At 44.0% G+C, this 21,694-nt stretch overlaps 2 protein-coding genes across 7 annotated transcripts; one reads left to right on the top strand and one right to left on the bottom strand.

Moving 5' to 3' along the window:
- Positions 1–707: 707 nt before the first annotated feature.
- mgat2 (alpha-1,6-mannosyl-glycoprotein 2-beta-N-acetylglucosaminyltransferase) lies at positions 708–5,122 on the bottom strand. 6 transcript variants are annotated; one of them, XM_086189939.1, is made up of 3 exons: positions 4,800–5,122; positions 3,137–3,191; positions 708–2,328 (listed from the first exon to the last, which is right to left on the bottom strand). In XM_086189939.1, the coding sequence occupies exon 3, from the start codon at positions 2,312–2,314 to the stop codon at positions 908–910; it is 1,407 nt and encodes a 468-aa protein (XP_086046065.1). In that variant the 5' UTR covers positions 2,315–2,328; positions 3,137–3,191; positions 4,800–5,122; the 3' UTR covers positions 708–907. The 6 variants fall into 6 exon arrangements, with proteins under 6 accessions (XP_086046065.1, XP_086046068.1, XP_086046066.1 ...); XM_086189942.1 differs by lacking the exon at positions 4,800–5,122 and adding an exon at positions 4,129–4,702; XM_086189937.1 differs by having other exon boundaries at positions 710–2,546; positions 4,800–5,121.
- Positions 5,123–6,058: 936 nt separating this feature from the next.
- rps29 (ribosomal protein S29) lies at positions 6,059–7,067 on the top strand. Its single transcript, XM_086189943.1, has 3 exons — positions 6,059–6,135; positions 6,547–6,646; positions 6,939–7,067. Exons 1-3 carry the CDS (start codon positions 6,074–6,076, stop codon positions 6,945–6,947), a joined length of 171 nt encoding a protein of 56 aa, XP_086046069.1. The 5' UTR covers positions 6,059–6,073; the 3' UTR covers positions 6,948–7,067.
- The last annotated feature ends 14,627 nt before the right edge of the window (positions 7,068–21,694 follow it).

The following is a 21,694-nucleotide window of genomic DNA, read 5'->3' on the forward strand; positions in this document are numbered from 1 at the left end:
GGGGAAATCAATGCAGCCTTAGATAAGCCACCGGGCCGTCCTCAGTCGAGAAGCCTATCGATACTGAGCTGCGGTCGGAGCACTTAAAATGTAAATGCATCTTCAATAGCAACAACAGGAACCAGCACGTTCTATTAGCGTCTGGGGATCTCGCCGGGAACATTGTGTGCATTTAGGTGTGAAATCTAAATTCCAGCAGAGGTGCAGTAGTTTGAACAGCCATAATCTACACCACGTTTGGCTAGACAGTGACGCTGCAAAAAAAGAAAAAGAAAAAAAGAACAGAGATTATATTCATCCATTTAAAAAATACTTTTGCCTATATATATATATTGCATATATTGTCCTAAGTGACATCATTTCTGTAGCCACAGGAGCAATGAAACACCTTCAAGAAACCCGCAGAAACTAAGTGGCAGATTATTTAAATGGAACAAGGTGTCTCTAAGGATCTCCTTTGATCTCAGCAAAATTACGCGATATAAATATCTTCAAATTAATTATGCATGCACAGTGGGAATGCCAAGTCCACAGACTCTCCAAATTTGACTGCCCCAAAGATAACTCTCCTGCTCTTCCCCTATATTTAGAGGTGTTCTTCATTTTGGCTAATTTAAGAAAAGGAGATATACTTTAATCTGAGCCCCGTTAAAGAAAACAACAAAGCCTTGTTAGGTGTATTCTTGTTAATTACAACTTACAAAACAAAATAGATGTAGGTAATTTGGTAAAGATGTAAAGACATTTATGTTAAAGAAGCCCAAAAATCCAACATTCATCTTTATTTGGAACAGTCCAGTAAAACAGGCAATATGAAGAATAATCCATAAAGATTTACTTTTAAAAGGCTTTTTTCTTTATAGAGGATGCAAAAGAGACAATAATATAATTATGGTAGCAATTAAGGTCACTGTAATCGAATGTAACTCTTGCAGAGTTCATGGTCCCTGATATCGCCCCAGCCCCCGTTTTTAACATGAGGCGCCACGCCTCCGGCCCCGTTGGATGGCAGTCTCTTCGCTATCAGGAGGTTCTTAGGGAACAGTTGGTTACCACTGCTCTGAAGGATATTTTCTATCTTGGTTTTCTGGCTGGCGGGCATGCAAGAAGTCTTCTTGTGGTGCATGCCACAGTCGCCAGCATGGAAAATTCGTGGTGCCTCGCTCACCATGACCTTCCAGTAGGAAGGCAGGCAGGACACAGTCAGGTGCTGTAGGGACCAGTCCCAGTTGTAGTCGTCGTATGTGCAGAACGTGTCGGTACACTGGATGAGCTTCTGGTACGTCTCTCGACTCAGAGCCATCCCCATGTTGTGCTCTGTGGACTTCCAGGCCTTTACCTCCACCTTGTTGGCTTTGCTGGAGTAGCCGATGTGGCTGTAGCTCCCCAGCGAGAGGATGTCACAGTCACTGCACTGCTCGCGTTTGAGGGCTGACATCAACTTCAAGAGGTGGATGAAATCTGGAGACAAGAAGTGGTCCTCCTCGATCAGCAGGACCAGACCTTTATGTTCCTTGAGAACGCGGACTCTGTCCCATACAAAGTGCAACTTCCACCACCAGTGGTGCTTGGTCTGGGAGAACTTGGCCTCACGGTAGTGACCGAATGAGTCTGGGTACTCTGCGTTTATGCATCCCAGCTTTAAGGCGTCTTTTTTGGGAATATCTCTAGGGCAGTCCCTGGGGTCGTGTCCAGGAAACTCCTGGGGGTACAGCTGGATGCTGAAAGGGAAGAAAATCTGAAGCACCTGGCAGAAGTCGACAGAGGCCACCACTTTATTGATCTCAGGAGACCAGTAGTCATGGCTGAATATCAGCAGTATGCTTTCCACACCTCTGGCCTTCCGCAGACTGTCCACTAATAGCTTCAGGTAATCTGGCCGGTTATGGACCTGAACAACCACAACCAGATCATCCTTCTGTCGTGCTGTTTTAAACTTCTCCTCGTTTCTTACCGTTTGGTCAAAGTTGAGCTGGAAGACAATTCCACGGTAAACCAAAGTAGTATTGTCTACATTTGGCTTGGGTAGTTTCTCTTTATCCTTTACTTTTTCTGGATGCGTCTCATTTGCTTGTACAATCGGAGGTGGAACAGGCACCCGGCTGACAGCAGGTGTGGCCAGCACTTGGACAGGGTTGTTAAGGCTACTGCTAGTGCTGCTGCTAACGCTGTTACTTCTCCTCACCATCTCCACTTCCTTGGGGAATGATCCGCTGTCTTTCTTCTGCCTTCCACTGCTCCAGAAAGCCAGGCCACAGATGACAACCACCAGAGTCAGTATCACCACCTTCCTCTTGTAGATTCGGAATCTCATGATAGGGAGTCAGGCTTGTGCGAGGGGACGGGAAAAAAATATAATTAGTGGGTTTCTGATTGTAACAGTGTGATTTGCACCTGATTACAAAGTTACTATGAGGCTAATTGTTGGCAAAATGAAGCACTGTTGGAAACATGGATCCTGCTGGGGTGTCACTGGTGGTGGGTGAATATTCCATAAGGCATGACAGTTGCTGGGAGGCAGCAGGGGGGCAGTGTGCATGAATCACCTGGATTAAAAACAAAACAAAAACAAATCAATACATACAGTTATGTGCATCACAGCAGCAAATACAGCTGGGCAATAAGTCACTGATGGAAAATGTACAGCACTCAAATCCAATCCACATCTCACTTCCACTGTTCACACGAGACGCAACCTGAAATGTCTAAAACTTTGCTCTTGACCTCAGCAACAGCAGTTTACAATCTCCACTCGGGTCTGTGGTGAATACGCATTTTAATGGAGCTTCATGCTTTATATAGGTCATGAGATGACAAGTGAGGCAGCAACTGCATGACAACCGAGCACCCTAAATTCCCTGATGGAGGCTGGAAAAAAAACAAAAAACAACCAAAAAAAACCCCAAACGGCTGAAAACTACTGAACAAGCAAACACCAACAGAGGGGTCAGATTATTCTTTTAGAACCACTGAGCATCAAACTAATTTGTGACGAAAATCCCAGCCTGACGTACTCGCAATGGCTAATTTTGACAGAGGAGGTTTGCGGAGCACGATTTAATCACGGTCAGAGTCCAGTAAAATCTGATCACCAACAAAGCAAATCAGTAATCAGTAACGAAGCGGTCTGTCTAACCTGGTCTGGCTGCACCATTAATTGAATCTTGATGTTGGCCGATGCTATTATATAACTGGAAAAAAAGAGACAGTAAGAAAAAGGAAAGAAAGCATTAGTTTGAATTGTGGGGCACCAATGTTGCTGGAGTGGCTTGGATTATTTAGTATTATTGCGATTTATTTAGTCGTTTAAACACTGTTATCATTGACTGATATTCTTACCTCAGTTCCCACACAAACTCAATATTTATGGTTGTATACTGAATGTCTCAAACAGCTGAAATTAAGGCCGCAACAAATGACAACAATGATCATCTGTGGTTCTATTTCACAATTAATCTACGAAATGTAGAAAATTGTTCCCCAGAGCCCAAATTACGCAAAGACTTCTGTCATAGTGCGGGCGCACACACACACACACACACACACACACACGCGCACGCACGCACAGTATCCTGACACTCAAGAGGCTCAAACCAGCAACATTTCTATTTCCATTGGAAAAAAAAGAGACTGAAACAATCATCAACTGATGATTAATAGTTGCAGCTCCAGTTGAAATCATGTGAAAAGTCACGACCCCCTGAAAAAAAAAAACAACAACAAATAAATGGAAAAGCCATCTTGTCGTATCAAACAAATCCTTTAAGATAATGCCGTATTAAAAAAGTACTTCATGAGTGCACGCGCGTCCTGAGGGGAAAGTGGAGATGAAGTTCATTTGTATGAGCAACGCCACGCTGATAAGAGCTTGTAAATGTTGTTTTCGATACATGCACGGTAAATTGCCCATTTCTATAATAGCAGCCCAGCACTAATGGAAGTACACTTCTAGTAATATTTTAATCTACTCTGCAGAGAGCTTTGACCCAAAAAGCACAAACATACTTGACATTGCAGGCTTAAAATTATCTATCCATCCTTTTCTTGCCACGTCATTAAACACACACGCTATATATATATTATACATTATATATATATAAACACCAGTAAGTGTCTCCTGTCTCCTACCTGACCCATCCAGTGTCTCCTAGTGCTGCCTAGACACTCTCCAGCTGATCTGGTCACAGCTGAGTACTTCTACTGTCTGCCAGGGCTGAACATGTGATTCTTAGTAAATATGAATACATTCCTGGTAAATTAACACCAGGACAAAGAGCACTTCAACGTCTGCAGACTTGCATTTTTCTTGGAGAAAACAACAACAACAACAACAACAAAACAAAACAAAAAACAACAACAAAAAAACCTGCCTCGCCTCTGCCAAATACGAATGCGACGTTCTAGAAAATACCGGATCATTTCAAACACAGGGGCGAACTAAAGTGAACATTTCGCAACATAAATGCAGAAGCAGCTCCTTCTAACAGTTGACAGTGTTTTTAACTGCCCATAAATCATTGGCTTTTTCACTTGAAGCGTCCTGTCGCTGGCTGGTAACGAGGCACAGCCACTATTAGCCCCAGTTTTAGCATCAGATGAGGTTTATTTTCCGCCGGCCGACACCAGAAAGCAACAGAAAACAACAGTTTAGGGTCTTTCTGTGTGACAGCGAGCATCTGCACAATGCTAACAGCAAGTTAGCTCCGCTAGCAACTTGCGAGCAGCCTCTTTCACACCCAGGCAAAACGTCAGCAACAGCGGACACCGCGACCAACGACCACCGTAGTAACACCGGTTACCTAAAACTGGAGTAGCCGAGCGGTCGTTTTCAGCGACAAACATCAGTTCGGCGGCGTCCCATTTTCCTCCATACCGTCCGACAGGCTGCATGGAAACGCAGCTAGTATCAGCTAGCTTTATAGAGAAACCCAAATACGGAACCAGTGTCTGTGCTGGTCCAGCGGGGGGCACCCAAGACGCCCTCCTCGCATATCACGTCTCCCTGCTGGTGACTTCCTGCTCTGGCTCCTCACACGGGTTCACGACAGCTTGAAGTGTCTTCTGCGGAATAAGAGTGGAAAACACACCCTGAAACTACAACGGAGCACCTCCAGTCCATGTGGGTCAATACAAGAACTGCCCGCGGGAATAAAATCAGAGCATTCAGAGGATTACAGACACTTTCAGGAGGTCAATTAGTGACTGTGCATTGTTTTCATTTTTTTCTGATTATATATTTTGAAAATACAGCCTATTATATATCCATAAAGGCAAGAAATCTCTGTCTGTGTGTCTTTGACTCAATTAACTCCACAACGGTTTATCAGACCAATGTCAAACTCAGTGCGTGCATTGCCCTTAGGAACTTGAGAGTGTGTGGAACCTCAGGACCCCCCCCCCCCCTTTTGACCCCAAAAACCTCGAACTTGGCACTGCACTTAATTAAGGTGCCAGCAATACACTTCCCAGGTTTGATGTTGATCTGATTAACACTTGCTGAGCTTACTGAGTCATACATAACATAGATTTCTTGCATTCATGGTAAAAGGAAGACAATACGAAACTTCATATGAAACCCAAACTCACACGTTGATAATTGCGCTTTAGCACGAATAGATAAATACAAATAATCCTTAGTCTGTTCTTCATTTGTCAACCGGGGTGAGTTAAAATCAAACGACATCAGTGGGATCATCTGAACATCTGAAAGAAATATGTTGGAAAATGCAATGAACCACATTCTGAGAGTAAATGTCTTTTGTCATTGTCAAATTGTTGCCTTAAAATGTATTTTCTTGCAATATAGACACTGAAATACATGTAAAATTGTGTCTTCGTATAGTTTTGTTTTCACTGAATTTGTTTTGAAATGTAACTAACTTCATTTTTTGCATTTATGTTATTTTTCTGTGCAATATTGTGATCGCCACCTTGAGGCTGTGCCGCCTGATTGCCATCCTGCCACCAGAGGGCGTCCCAAGCAACCCGCCGTTACAGACTGGAACTGAGCGCTTCATGTGCGCAGGCGCCTCCACTTTTCCTTCCTTTCCGACGCTCGAGCGAACGAGACAAGATGGGCCATCAGCAGCTCTACTGGAGTCACCCCAGAAAATTCGGACAGGGATCCAGATCCTGGTCAGTCCTATTCCCTTATCACCCCGTTATCTGTATCTGTTCCTAAATGAGTGAGTGTAGTAGGTTCGGGGGCTTCCAAAACTTGATAAATTACCACCAAACCAGAACCGCATGGGAACCGCTCCGGAGCTAATATGGCGGCGGAGGATGCACTTTGCTAATTGCTAACGCTAGCTAGCATGTCCATCGCATAATATGTACAAAACGCCACCGCTACCGGCCATTAAGTTGATATCATGTCCGTAAAAGAGTTCTGGAGAGTGTAACATAACACGTATTGTGTTTTATGAGAAAACACACGTCCTGTAGGTTAGTTAAAGTGTTACCAATAAATAAAGGCGGCGCTCTTATCCGTGTGCTCCACGGTTTATCTTTGCTAACCTGCTGTCCTTTCCCTCCTGTAACCTGTAGCCGGGTATGCTCGAACAGACACGGGCTGATCCGTAAATACGGACTGAACATGTGTCGCCAGTGCTTCAGGCAGTACGCTAAGGACATCGGTTTTGTCAAGGCAAGTATCAGTAAAAACAGTGAGTGTTTGTATGACGTCAAGGCCGCTGTGTGGCTGGAGTAGCACCATGCAAACCACACTACTTTTTGTAAATCAAGTGAAACATGTTTGCTACTCTGCATGGGAAACACCTAAACACAACTTACGCGCCTCAGAGGTCGAGTTGTATTTTTTTTTCTTCAGTAACTTGAGTCGACAGTCACTTGATGATTTTTTTCCTTTCAATTTTGACAATGAAATATGTTGCTAACATTTTAATTAAATGCATGAATTTTTTTCTTTTCCCTCCCAGCTGGACTAGATGTCTCCTGCTACCCCGTCTTCAAATCCTCCCGACGGGTCAACTGTGATCAGGGAGGCTGGCCAAGATGGGATCATTCAGTTCTATAAATAAATAATTTTTTTTGTTGTCCAAAACGAATTCATTGTTTTGTTCTCCCACTCATTGACATCATCCGTTGTGATGGCTTGATCTTGTTATGATGGCAGGAGAGGAAAACTGGTTTAAATGCTGTAAACTGAACCTCAGCAGGTGCAAGTCTCAGGTACGGGCAGGCGTGTGAGCTCGCACTGCTCGGAAATTACTTTTACTTAGTAAAAAATACAAAAATAGTAGTAAATAGACTCAGTAAAGCAATATTTGGAGGGGAAAAAAAATTAAAGACGGTATTCAGACTCTGTGAAATTATGTATTTAATATACTAGGAATATTTAATATACAGGAATCTACTGTGATATTAAAACATTTTGCAGAGTAAACCTCAGTGTGAAGAACTCGAAGCCTGAAACGTCCAGAACGAACATAAATAAGGCAACAGATTCTGACGAAGGCGTTACACATTTTAAAGGGATGTTTTTCATCCCGTGTGTATGTTACAGAGTTCATAAAGTCACGGAGGCCTGAAGTCGGGAAAGTCAAAACAAATCTCAGTTATTACATTTCATGCAGTGAAGATCTGAGAAAAAAAAATTAAACTTTTAAAATATTTGTGCCGTGAAACCACAAAGCTTGGTGTTAATGGTAGTTGTGTGTCTGCGGGCAGGTTTAGACGTGGATTTCTGTATCATCTCAAAAGGCCTTTTAGAGAAGGTGGTCGGTAAACCCCCCCCCCCCCCCCCCCAAAATGTGGAAGTATGTGACTTTTTGCAAGAAAAATGAGTCTGAACTCTGGAGACGCTGGTGGGCAAGATTTTATTCATCGTCTCAAAATGTATTGCTTTATTATCAAAAGGTGCCAAGATCAGTCTCCAGGCCGGTAATTACACTCATTAGCACAGTCCCCCACGCATCCGAGAACGGCTCCTTGCTGTGCAGATGTGATCCAGCGGGCTCCTGCTAGCACGGCTAATTACCTTGTGTCTTGCTATTTTGGCGAACAGGCTTGATAAACTGAATACGGCGGACAGATGCGGCAGCCTGGCACCTTGGCAGGTGACACCAAGCATCTACACGTTGGCCAGGACCTCCTGATGGCATTCATCTTTTTTTTTTTTTTTTTTTTAATTCCTTTGCTTTTAAAAAAGGACGTTTACTCAGAAAACGCCAGATGGCAGTAGAAGCGCGTTCTTAATGAAAAGCCAGAGAAATGGAAATGAACACAAAGAGCACCAACAAATGCCGTGCGCTTCAGGTTTCCCTCCTCTGAGATCTTGTGAGAGATACCCAGACCTCCACTTCCTCATCAAATAGTTTAATTCAAGGTCGCGTCGGTTTCCAGGTGGATGGTTACTGCGAGATTATAGGCTGGTCGATGAAAAGGGCCTCTTGTGGAAATCCCCCCCCCCCCCCCCCCCCAAAAAAAAAGACAAGCACAGCACACATTTAACTGGTAGAAGAAGGATTGATTTCTTCTTTTTTTTATTAGCTAAGATTCGTGCTCCGGCGTGCGTCTTTGATGATTTACCTGCTGAAGGTTTGGCATTTTTTTTTTTTTTTGATCAGACGCAACAAAAATGAGATGGTAGATGGACTGATGCCACTGAGGGGGAATGGAATCTGTCAGAATGTGAATGTGTAAATGGAAATAAAACAGGGAAGGTTTTATGAACGCACCCTTCACTTTCAGCACTGGAACGCGCTTTTATAGAAATGAAGAGGAAGTGAAATTCAATATACATTCAAAATGATCCGACCTAAGCGGCGGTACGTTTCTTAAAGATGAAGTTCTTTAATATCTGACCAAACTAACATTCTCCCATTGACGCCTCCACGTGGCACTAACCCCCATATGTAGAAGAGACTTCCTCCATTATCAGGATCAACCAAATTGTAGCTAAGGGGCCATTTGTCAGCCTATGATGCAGAAAACTATTTCTATTTTGTCTCTTAGCAGGATCATGCAAAACCCACAAGGCCACAGAAGAACCGTATCATTTTGGATCAGATCCGCTTAACACAGAGAGAAATTGCTTCTTTTTTTTTTGTGCATTAGGTTTGGCTGAGTTCTTCTTGGCAGAGGTACGCACTCTCCAGGTTGTTTATGTGTGAGGCTATTAGCAGGATTGTACAAAAGCTGAGTGGCCAAACTTCCCCGAGCCCGGTGGGGCGGTGTAGCGCGAGCCAAGGACGCTCACGTTTTGGAGCAGATCCACTAAACACAACAACAGCGGCGTTTTAAAACATGCAACTACGTGGAAAACAAACTGGGCTTCATATTTCCTGATGGCGCACAGGAAGGAGCGCTGCCATCCCGTGAGCGTGTGACGTCTGGGCCTCCCGGTGTTACCTGTAACCCACCTCACGGTTGTGTTCCGTCACGCTCTGGATGCACACTTTGCCGTGTTCCAATGATAGAACTCCCAAACTTTCTTTCTGTTATTCTACTTGGAAATACACCGCCTTACCAAAGTTATTTCCTCTCGGATGAAGTTTAATTGTCAAAATCAATTTCGCACATTGAGCTGGTCTTTGTGGACCCTTCCGACAAGAGATTAAACTCCTGAAGACCACACATCTGTGTGCAGTAATTTTGCCCCTACAGTGCCCTGTTTGTGAAGTCTGATGGAATATCCTGCCCTGGTGACGGTAACACTGTTCCCAAGCCGGCAGGGTTGTGCGGACTGAGGGAGCTGAACACGCAAGAGCTCTGAGCGTTGCATCAGTCCACCACGGAGGCAGGTGCTGGCTTTGATGTTCAGTCCAGTTTCATCTTTCGGGAGTGAATCACTGATCTGCCTCCTCAGCACACCGCTGCTATGACAGCTGACAGATAGGACATGATGAGAAGAGCCTTTGTTCAGTACCTGCGTGTGATCAGAACACTTTGTTAGCGAGATACACACGCAGCCGTTTCAATGTTTCCCTCTTCAGATGGAGGCCTGTGTCCGTGGCCACGACCTTTTCTGTTTGTCTCTCTCTTCACCTGAGCTGGGATCTTTGACCATCGTCCAGTTGAAGAAAAAAAACAAAACAAAACAACGGAAATGTTAAAATCAGTCGGTACAACACGCGAGAGATCAACAGCATGACAAATACTTACATCCATCCATCCATTTTCTATACTGCTTATCCATTAAGGGTCGCAGGTGGGGGTTGGGGGCTATCCCAGCAGCGTTCGCCCTGGACGGGTCGCCAGTCCGTCACAGGGCCATCAGGATCAACCAGGGGTTCAGTATCTTGCTCACAGATACTCAGACATGGTCACCAGGGGAAGCGAGGATCAAACCAGCCCCCCTTCGGATGCTCGACGGCCACTCTACCCCTGAGCCGCGCCACCAAACTATCATGGAGTCTCAAATAAATGCAATAAAACCTGAGAGTAATCTTCATGAAGGAGACATTTTGTTGACTATACTGATCTGAGTTAGTGGGCTAGCATTTACACAACCTGTATTAAGTTGCAATTGAAAAACAAACAAAAACAACTCTGAAATGGTAATTTGGTCAAAAAGAACATAGAACTCATGAATGTCTAGTAAATGCAACTCTGATGCTGTACAGACGAATACAGGAACACACACACATGTTGCACGTGTGCCCCAGTGAGCTTGTACATGTTATCATGTACTGTAAATGTATGATCGTGTGCGTTGTTACGTAACACACCTTAACATTAGAATTAAATCTGAATAATACAGCAAATCGGGGGGCACAGAATTGACAAAAGGACATAAAAAAAATATATCAGACAAAGAAGCCCACAAGGTGCGGTCAATGTCTGGTAAAAGGTAACGCAAGAGAGGAGATGGGATATCCACACACTGTTTTAGATTCTAAAAGTTTGGATCCTCCCTGCGTTTTATGAAGAGCATAAACCAGATCAGTGGTTCCCAACCTTTTCCAACTCAGGGCCCACTTTTAAGTCTCCAAAATCTTCACGGCCCTCCTCCGACCCCATAAACACGGAGGCCATGCAGTGCGTTCTCAGAGCACTTTTTTTTTTTTTTCCGTTGAAGATTGAGCATGAAGGACTGATCTGAATACAGGAGAAACATGTTGGAAGCTCCCCAGTCGCTAACACAGCACCTTTAAGGTTAGCAACACCTTCAGGAGCCTAGCACATAACCACGTGGCGTTTGTCGATTCACCATCGGCGTCCCGTCTCTCTTCCCTTTTAATTCTCCCGGTTGCTCGCCAGCTCCATCCTTACGCTCCGTTTTCAGCCTTCGGCATCAAACGTTAACAAGACAAGTGTGACGGTCCGGCCGATAACAACAAAAATTCCTGTCTCTCATTTGCTTGTCACATGTCTAACACGGGAAGGAAAAACAAAACACAACAATGAAAATAATATTTAAAGATTTTAATATCCTTTTAAACGTAACTGAGTTTTAACATTTAAAACATTATTCTGTATATTTTTATATAATTACATTTCCACCCCCACCCCCTACAAAAATCAGACTATTTTGAAAACGATTTGGGGGCCCACTTGCAATTCCTTCACAGCCCACCAGGAGGCGGGCGGCCCACAGGTTGGGAATCACTGAACTAGATTACGAAGGCGTTTCTGGAGGAAGTGCCATCTCTGTATGTTACATAATCAAGTATGAATGCAGACGGATTATCTTTGTCATTCATTCATTAAATTATGTTGTCACTTCTTTAAGATGTTTTATATGTTTAAAAAAATAACAACAACAAAAACGCAAAAAAAAAAAAAAAGACAAAAAAAAGACAAAAGGAAAGAAAAGAAAAACACTGCTTGGTGGCCAGGGGGTCCCAAGCAGCCGTTTAGCTCACTTATGCCTCGGGACGGCCCTGATGATGATGATGATGATGATGATGATGATGATGATGATGTCTTTCATGATACAGTGTTTATTCTCCCTTTGTTTTGTGCCCTTTTCTTAATTCTATAGTTTCAAGCTAGAGTCATTCAACAGATCTACTTGCCCGGGGACCGCTGATGTAACGTAGCAGTCCAGCTAACTCAGTAAGTGTCCGTCGCCTCTTCCTAATCAGCAAATATAAAAATAAAACTTTTTTTTTTTTTTTTGGTCACATCTTGGGAACCACGGTGCAGCGGTGACTGACTGCCAGGCACGCTGCAGAGGTTTCCAATCCATCTCTTGTGAGGGGAAATAAAGAAAGTAACGTTAGGGCTGCAGTGTTGGCATGGAAACATTCCACTGGGTTTTTACCTCCTTTCAGTTGTTAGACCGAGAGGCACTTCCCCTCTGCAAGGTTCCTCAAAAGGGCTGCGGGTAAACATGCAGCTCATTCATGTTCTCCCCCACTTTTGATGGCGTGGAATTGGTGTTATTTCAAAAAGAGGGCAGCAGCCAACAGAGAACACATTGAAAGATTAATGGGGAGGAAAAATGGAGCCTTAAAGCCTGGAGGTGTTTACTGTGAAGTTGTGTAAGTGGTAAAGATAGGAGGGCAGCCCCGTCGGCGAGAGGGGCAACTGTTTTGAGAAGGTGTTGTGTTGTGGAGATGTTGTGATACAGTCTGGCCAGCAGAGGGCGTTCAACCAAAAGCGCAAAGGGCTCAAATGGGCGGCGGCACGGTGGTGCAGTGGTTAGCACTGTGGCCTCACAGCAAGAAGGTCGGGGGTTCCAGCCCCGCCTCTCGCCCGAAGGCTGCTGGGATAGGCTCCAGCCCCCCTGTCACCCTTTACTTGATAAACGGTAGAAAATGGATGGATGGAAGATTTTGTACTCATTGCTTAATATTTCCATCGCCGCTCCTACGCATTGAGCTTTTTAATGCATATGTGCCCAGGGGCGGAGCCATAAGATGTAAATAGTTACCGCAGCTCAAACCTAAGCAAGTTTTTTTTCCCCCATTTGTTGCGGTGATACATATTATTTCTGAAGGAATTTGAGAGTACTTTCAGTCGCTCCTTTCTTCCTCATTTCTTCCTCTAACCTCTCTGACACTCTGAGCCTGAGGCCTACTCATTTATCCGTGGAAATGTCCTCAACTGAAAGAAAATGTAAAACTAAAAGTACTACGATTTTTGATCATACAGATGAAAAGCGTCATATCTTACTCTCTTACATCTGCTCTCCTTTCGTCCTCCTCACCTCTTTTCTCCACAGGTTTTCATTTCTCATTTCCTATTCCCTCCATTCACAGTTCAAGTCCATTGACTTCCAGTCAGGGAGTGTGAGGAGAAATGACACAAATTTTAAGTTATTTCATACGCCTTAGAGATTTGGAGCTTTTGAGAGAATCTGCAGTACTGTCTAACGGCACGGAATCTTTTAGAGGTAGGGAATAGCGAACTGGACTTTCACCCACAGGGCTCATTTAAATAATGTAATCTGGATCAGAATATCATAGATCTCTCTCTCTCTCTCTCTCTTTTTTTTTTTGGGCAGTCCATCTTACTTTTACACTGGTGTTTCAAAGCAATACTGGATTGGATCCTGCCTTCACAGATTCTAACTTTTCAAGATTCCCAAAACTTGATCAACTGCGCTCAAAATGTGACCACATCTAACGAGATGGCTTGCAGCTCTGAGTATCAAGAACACGGGATTTTCATAGGAATAAAAAATGGATCAAATAAACGTGTGATTCATGTTTGATGCTGACACCGTTTTCATTTTTAGGGGAATATCTTATAGGGACAGAAGTATTGTACCGAAAGGCTTATTAGGTTTCTAAATGTCCATTTGATTTCTGTAGAGGTTAAAAAAAATCAAGTGCAAAATCTAAATAAATGCACAGTGTATGATGCAAATGCCGTGTTTCACAAATGGAAAAGTTTTATTACATGCAGGTCCTTGAATCCACCCTGAATTCATCCCTCTGGTGGGTTCATGATCGTTTGATCCAGAGCAAAACTAAACCTGGATTATTTAATCCGATACAATTTCGCAATCCCCCCTAAAAATCCGATCCGACGGTGGAAAACCTTCCCCTAAAAAAGTGAGTCGAGATAGCGACTGATCGGATGTTGAGTGAAAACACTTTGCAAAACTGCGACACCCTCAAAAACTTGTGTGGAATGACCACCAAGGAAGGAGCAGCTTTTGTGTGTGTGTGTGTGTGTGTTCCTCATTTTCATGAAACAATAGAATTAACTGAGGAGGTTAGGGAAACCCTCAATGATCCATTTATGAGAAGATAATAAAACACAGTCACGAAAATCACCAGACCTTTAAGGATCTGTTTTTCCACTTTTTTTTTTTTTTTGTTTTTTTAATTTTTCCTTTCTAAGCTCATTCCCATGAGAAGTGAGCTGAGCTTTATTGGGGACCAGAACGAAGCACCTGGCTGACACAAGTCAAACAGCTCCTAATTGCCAAGCCACCATAGAATGAGCCTTCTCCCCCTGCAAAGCTTCAATTTAAGATATGATGGCTTTAGCAAACACTAATTTCTCTATGGATTTCACGGACGATAATTGAGACTGATGCCCCAAAATTAATACCCAGAGTTTCATTCACTTGAATTTAAGAGTGAGGTCCATATGACACAATGGACTAAGCCTAGTCTACATTTACCGGGTTATATTAAATGAAAAAGTGTCAGCCGCTCATGAAAAACTCACAGCTGGAGTGAAAGGATTTGCCTGGTTGACAGGTCACAGCAGGAAAAGTGTAATTAACATCATTAATGATGGCTGCGTTTCATCTCGGTCTGTTAGTTCCAGGGTCCTGCTGCAATTTGGACCGCTGTCAAGGCTTACTGGGACATTTAAATGGAACAGAGGCATTGTTAGAGTTATCAGCTGAGCCTGTTGTGCTTGTTTCGAACAAGAGTGAGTCCAAGAGTGAGTCCAAGAGTGAGACGCGTCCTTGAACTCAACTGCTTTTATTTTGGCTCCGCTGGTGCACCAAGTCGGCATTGATGCCACTTCAGAGACCGAAGATTTTACACCTTATTTGTGTCAAATTAGAGCGGGGAAACAACTGGTCGGGGTTGATTCTCCGACAATGTGCCAGATTTAATTGTCAAGTCATTTTTCAAGTAATTCTTTACACATGCAGGCAAAAATCCTAAACCACGTAGCCAAGTTTTAGACACTTTTGGCTTCCAACCACCAACATCGAAACGACACACGAGGGAACAACTTTTAGAAGAACTTCGAATTTCAGAATCTTAGAATTTCCTCAAATTTGGCCCAAACCACCACTGGGACTCACGGATGAACCACATAGAATTTGGTGGAAAGTGAAGGCCGCTGTCACCTCTGGATCTCTGGAACTTTTTTTTTTTTTTTTGAAGGGGGTGGGTGGGGGGGGGGGGGGGTTCATAAATTTTCACACAAATGTCCCCCGGGATTCAAGGATGAACAGAAAACTGGTGGTCCAAGGACACAAATCACAGAGGTACACAACTGTGACGCAGTATTTCTAGCTTTTATATCGACTGAGTGAAGAGTTGGGCAAGTCAGGTTTGAAGCCAAAGCTCTTTTAAAAAAAAAAAAAAAAAAAAAAATTTGCTCCAGAGGCAGAGAAATAAAAGTTTTAGTGGATATTGACAGTTCTATCAAAACACCCTCAGGTTTTAGGAGATTATTTACAAAAATGCCATAGATGTTCCAGCTGATCTTTTAGGTGTTTTTGGTTCTAAACTGACCGACTGAGAAGGTCTCAAATACAACAACACTTTTTTTTTTTTTTACAAGAACGCCAAATGTTCCCACTCCCATCCCTTGTTTACCGGACCGTGAATAAAAAGATCCCTCAAACTGACAGAATTTAACAGCCCACATTATCTTATCATGACACCAACCCTCACAAGTCACAACCACTAAATCAGAAGTAGATGCTTCATGACGCAAACACACCTGTGGGGGCAGCGTTGCACCACAGTTGGAACCGCTTGGGCTGCGAGGCAAAGTGACAGGGGGTGTTGTCCTGTTCTCTGGGGAGGGGCTCTCCAGTCTTAAGGAAAAAAAACAAAAATAAACAAATGCAGAATGGCAAGAGCCAGCCAGGATGAGGCTGTCAGGGCATATCTAAGTGAATACAGCACACCATTTGAAGTGGAGAGTAGAGCTGCAACAGAGAAGAGGAGCCAGCATAGGGCAGGCGCAGCGGGAGAGCAGCCCTCGCCAGACAAAAAGAAAAAAAAATCAAAGTGCGAACACACAAGACGTTCAAACAGATAACCGTGATCTCTGCTCCGTGATCGACATCTCCCACTGTCTTTCTATATGTGCTGCCGGAGAGGGTGCTCGAATGGGGGGGGGGGGGGGGGGGGGGCACGCTGTCATTAGGAGAGCTTTGAGGGATGAGACTAAATTCTATTTTTGTTGTTACAATCACTCCTCAGCGAGGAAATAGGAAGGTTGCAACTGAATGTCAGGTTAAACAACTTCAGAGATTCCCTGGAAACATGAAAGGTAAAAGATCAAATAGTGGCATTTAACAATCCGCAGAGACAGGGTGTCACAGAGGACCCTCGCCTTTCTCTCTCCTCCGGCGAAGAGGATGTGATGTTCTGTCAGCATTGTAATTCATTTCTAACACAAGTCACGGCAGAGCAATAACGCCGCATACTTTACCGGGTGGTCTCTCGCTATATTCCCCCCATCACGCCCATGCACACGTATATACTCACCGAGCGAGAGCTATGAATGCAGGTGCATGCAGATGAATTAATAGACTTTATGCCTCTAAGTCCATGAGGCTGTAGGCAATATGGAAATAACTGCCTATAACCATTGCCGTCAATCTGGAAGTTAACCTTTGCAACCACAATGCCTGCCCTGAATATGACCCGCATCGTTCATTACGGCAATTAATTAATATTTAAGTCAGCTTGAGTGGAATTCTAACATGACTGGCATGAGCATCATGCTGAATTAAAGATGACGGAAACAAAGGAGCCCCAGCGCGATCGTGGAGAGAAATAAGTCAGGTCAAGTCAAGTCAGTTTCATCCCACATCAGTGTGGCGCCAAATCACAACAAAAGCTCTCTCGTGACACTTTACAGGTGGAGCAGGTCCAGTACCACACTCCCTCAGTCAATTTACACTCAGCAATTCTCCATCGGCGAGCACATCCTGCAACCTTCCTTTTAACAGGCAGGAACGTCGAGCAGATCCGGGCTCAATGGGGACGGCCTTCTGCTTTGACCGGCCGGGAATAAAAAAACATTTGTCGGCGTAGTGAGCGAGAGTATTACCAGCCAGACGGGATAACGTCTTCCCTCAAGTTTATCATTTTGAGGCCGCAGGATAGAACTTCTTCCCTCAGTCTAATTCGTTCATGGCAACAAAACAATGCTTTGATGAATTTGCTGGAAGAAGTTGCTGTGGTCTATAACTTGTCCGCTCAGTTCGACTGAGGGAATAAAAATAGAATCAACTGTACAGCTCCGACCTAGACAGAGTCATTTTGAGACCCGGGGATAAAACTCCATCCCTCACTTCAGTTAGTTCATGGCCACAAGACGTAACATAACCCCAGAAAATAATCAAAGTGTCGTTAGAAGTTATGTTATGGACACAAATGAATCATATCGAGGGGGGGGGGGAGTTACAGCTTGTGGCCTCCAAAGAAACTTATCTTCTTGTCTCAGTTCAGTCAATTCATGGCCACAAGATATAATTTGTTCCCTCAGTTTAACTGATGAACGTGCAGAAGATAATACTTTTCCCCAGAAGTTTTTTTTTCGAGACCACGGGATATAACTTCCCTCAGTTTAAGCCAATCATGGCCCCATGATATAGCTTGTTACACAAACTAATCAAAGTGTGGTGGCTGTTATCTCGTGGGCACAAAATCATTAAAGAGAGGGAACAAGTTAGTAGTAGGCCACGGTTGTTGTTGTTGTTGTTTCTCTACGGTCTCTCCAGGGCTCTATAGGATTCACCACACGCGCAGGGGAGGACTCCAATATGTAAATATTTGTCACACCCATTGCTTCCTCAAAATTGCAAATGTTTTAATTGTTTAATGTGATAAACAGATGCTGAAGATGGAGGGTGAACATCTGCCACCCACTGATCATATTAGTAGCTGCTAATTCTTTCCACTGTGCCACTACTTGTGAAATGTCTATGTCTTCTCCATCCGATTGTCACACTCGGCTGCGGCGCAGCCCTGCTGCGACTCTGCTCACATGTTGACGCAAGCCAATCCAGGAGAGAAAATTAACTGTCACGCATGTCCAATTGTTAAAAGCGACCGCCGGTTTCCCTGACAACACCTCTGCCGACTACTGGCTTGGGTTTGGAGTAACGGGCAGGCAGGACTTCTCCATCCGAACCTTTTATTGCTTTTATTCTTTTTGAATATCTGAAGGAGGTAATTCAGATGATTCATGGAGCCACAATGTGACAGATGCAGCTCTATTTTCCAAGACGAATGTGCCAACGACGCAGCCAGAGAGGATCAGAGAGAGAAGCATATGGAGGCACAGACAGCATGCTTGCCTCTCCACTCACTCCACTTCCAGCCCGTCTTATTTATTTTTTTATTAACCCCACTCCTACTATAACCATTATGCCTCTGGCTATTATGTGCAACATCTCTGCAGGCTGACCAACATGTCAGAAAATGACTGTCATTAAATATGACACACAGTCCTTATGCCATCACTGCAGAGAGGGCCATTTTCCTCTTGAGGAATATTGAGGATAGTGAAGAGTGGATATTTTTTGACAAACAGGCCTAATGCTGCATTTGAGTCATCTAACAGTCTCCCACCTGTGCTGCTTTCCGAATGCCACGGCAAACCAGTGCCACCGAGGGTCCGGACACACTGGAAGATGGCTGCTTTTCTGAGGAGGGGAACTTTGCCTCGCGGCTGAACAGTTTCTCGACCCGTGCAGTCAGTTGCTGTTCAGATTTACATTTGAAACCCAGATGAATAAAGTGTTTGTTGTGCAATGCTCATTTCTTAGACCTGTCCCTTTATCGACGGTGACGTCACTCCCCACCATTTGGGTGAGAAAAGGTTGATGGAAAACGCTAACTCAAAGATGGCAAGCGACATGGCCGACAACTGGCCTTCAGTATGTTGGAGAATCTGAACTCATGCCACCGACAGATCATGAACAGCGTGCTAGCGAGAACATGCTAACAGGTTACAGGTGAGCTAGCAGGCTTCTACTATCTCTACAGCTAACTCTGAAGTATTCCAAGGAGATATTTCACATGTGCCATTGTTTGAAAAGCTGACAAATTTAGCCCCTCACCTCGGGCTTATCAGCAGGTGTATTCTGTGTATCACACTAAAGACCGACACCAGTCCCAAGTGAATGCTTTCATGGAAACCTGGGCTAAGAGGGTTTCTCTCCAGCAGTCAGACAGACGAAGCTTTTCAGAGCTGTAATTATCAATGCTGATAGCATTGAAGATGGGAGGTTATGTAAACCTCAAGGAACAATCCGCACTATAATATACTGCGCAGTCTGTGCCCTTGTGCTCGCTGAAAGAGCTTCCTGTCGCTTTGGCTGTTATTTTAGATTACGTCTCTGACTTCAGGCGTCTCGAGAGGTCGTATCTCTTATTTACAGTAAAATGTTTTGTAGCAGTCAGCAACAAACGCAGGATTAAGAAGTCAGGCAGGAAAAAAAAAAGGACACAATTGTTTGCCGCTGTGGTTCAGAAATGTTTTATTTTTTTCCAGTATATTCACAGTCTGTGTGCCTGTAACTGCATGACCTGCCCACTCTCTGCTCTGAGATCCTCTCTGCATTTATTGATTCCAGCCTGTCCGCCCACCAGAGGATCCGATACCAGCAAACATGATGCAGAATCCACATATTTAGAAGGAGGGTATCAGCAGAGCAAACCCCGATTGGCATAATTGAGAGTGATAGGGATCAGTTAGAGCCAGGTTACGATTGATTAGGTGTGAGTGTGTATAAACACATAAAGATCAATGGAGACGGGTCAATAGGAATTATAAGAGTTTTAACAAGCAGCGGTGAGTGACAAAAGTTAAAAGGTGTTATGGAGGCACGCCAATATTTTAGCCTTTGCAGATAAAACTGTTGCTACCTTGTGACTGACGAGCTGCTAACACGGTGGCGCTGAATCAGGATAGAGGCCTCTCATACGAGTTGGGATGATGCCAGAAAGACTCGAGGGCCCGTGAGAGTTTTACAACCGAATAAAATCATTGGTTGCAGGATGTTATGACGTAGCAGCAGTCTCTAGAGCGAGGCTAACAGTATTTTGCATCGCCTCCATCTCCGGTATCAAGAGGGACTCAGACCTGGCTGACGGGAGGCGTTGTGGAGCCAAGGAAGGAGTATCAAAGTTATTTCCTGGCCAAACGTGGCTCTGTTATCATAGGTGAGTAGTAATGAATGAATGACTCAAAGCTATTCGCTGCAGTACACCCGAGGAAGGCGTGTGCTCAGCCTCAAACTTCCAGTCGGAATTGAATATGTGACCATTTCCACACGTCACTAGTTTCTATTTCTGCACAACACATTTCTGATGATCTTTTACATTTTGTTCTTATTATTCAAAGGTTTAGATGCTTGCCTTTGGTCATTATGTTTGTTGTAATTTTCACAATTGTATTGCTAATTTCACTTTGCAGTCATTTTAATGACATAGATCACGGCCGTGTGTCCTGGTACGTTGCATTGGAACAGGTGTGAAACACCAAACAGAATTGGACAGTTATTATCACAGTTTTACCGGATACACTTGTGTTTACCCAATTAGGAAATGTTTAAATGACACCAAGAACAACAACAACAACAACAACTGTAGTTATGTAACCAGCCGTGTCAGTCTGTGGATGTGATGGTGTCTACGGTGCAGAAGAATGTCACAGCCATTTTTTTTTTTCCATTCTGGTACCAAGACATCACAGCGACAAAGAGATGTGCAACTGCAAGCATTCAGGTCTCCAGCTCAGAAGTTCTTTTTCTTTTTTTCCCCTACATTTCAGTAGAAAACAAAGAAGACATGTCATCGTATAGTGGAAACACACCATCTACACCGCAAGGGTATGTGTCACACCCCGGACACGGGTATGAGTAGTGTGAGACCCAGACATTAAACCATTGATGGCAAAACACGACAGAGTTGCATAAGTTGTAACAATATTTATTTCCCCAGTTGTGATACACAAATGTAATAAATCAGCTATATACAGAAGGGACCAGAGGTCTCTGGACCTCAGCAATGAGCACCTCACCCCAGCAGAGTTAACAGCAGACTGCCTTGTAAGCCCACTCTCACCCCTTATCTCATCGCCCCTCCCACCAGACAGACCAAAGACCAGTTAAGGTGAGTTGTATTGTTTCCCAAATTGTTCTGTGTACCTTAACATACAGCAAAGAAACACCATGTCCTTCAGTGACCATATATATATCTGCTACTTTGCAATAAACAAATGTCCAGTGTCCTTCATTGACCAAACCCATTCACATGTCCATGTACTGTTCGAGTTCCCCTGTCTCCGGACAGGGAATGGTTCGCCCCAATTTGGGCGTAGCCTTCGACGCCTACTTAAAGGCTCCAGCCCCACCCCGACTCTTTTAGGATCCCGTTCAGAGCCCTGGTGAGGGAGAAGGTTGTGATTTGTTTGATGCATGGTTTTGTTGAATAAATGTCCTTTAATGTTGCTGGTTGTTTTTCCGGGTTTGTCCATGTTATCCCACCAAACAATTGTGCACTTATTGAGGTGGGTTAGGGACAAACCGTGACAGTGGGGTCTAGACTGTCACAGT

The sequence above is a fragment of the Aulostomus chinensis genome, chromosome 20, assembly GCF_037954235.1.
Source record: "Aulostomus chinensis isolate RoL2024-O1b breed Wild chromosome 20, RoL_Achi_v1.0, whole genome shotgun sequence".
Taxonomy (NCBI): Eukaryota; Metazoa; Chordata; class Actinopteri; order Syngnathiformes; family Aulostomidae; genus Aulostomus; species Aulostomus chinensis.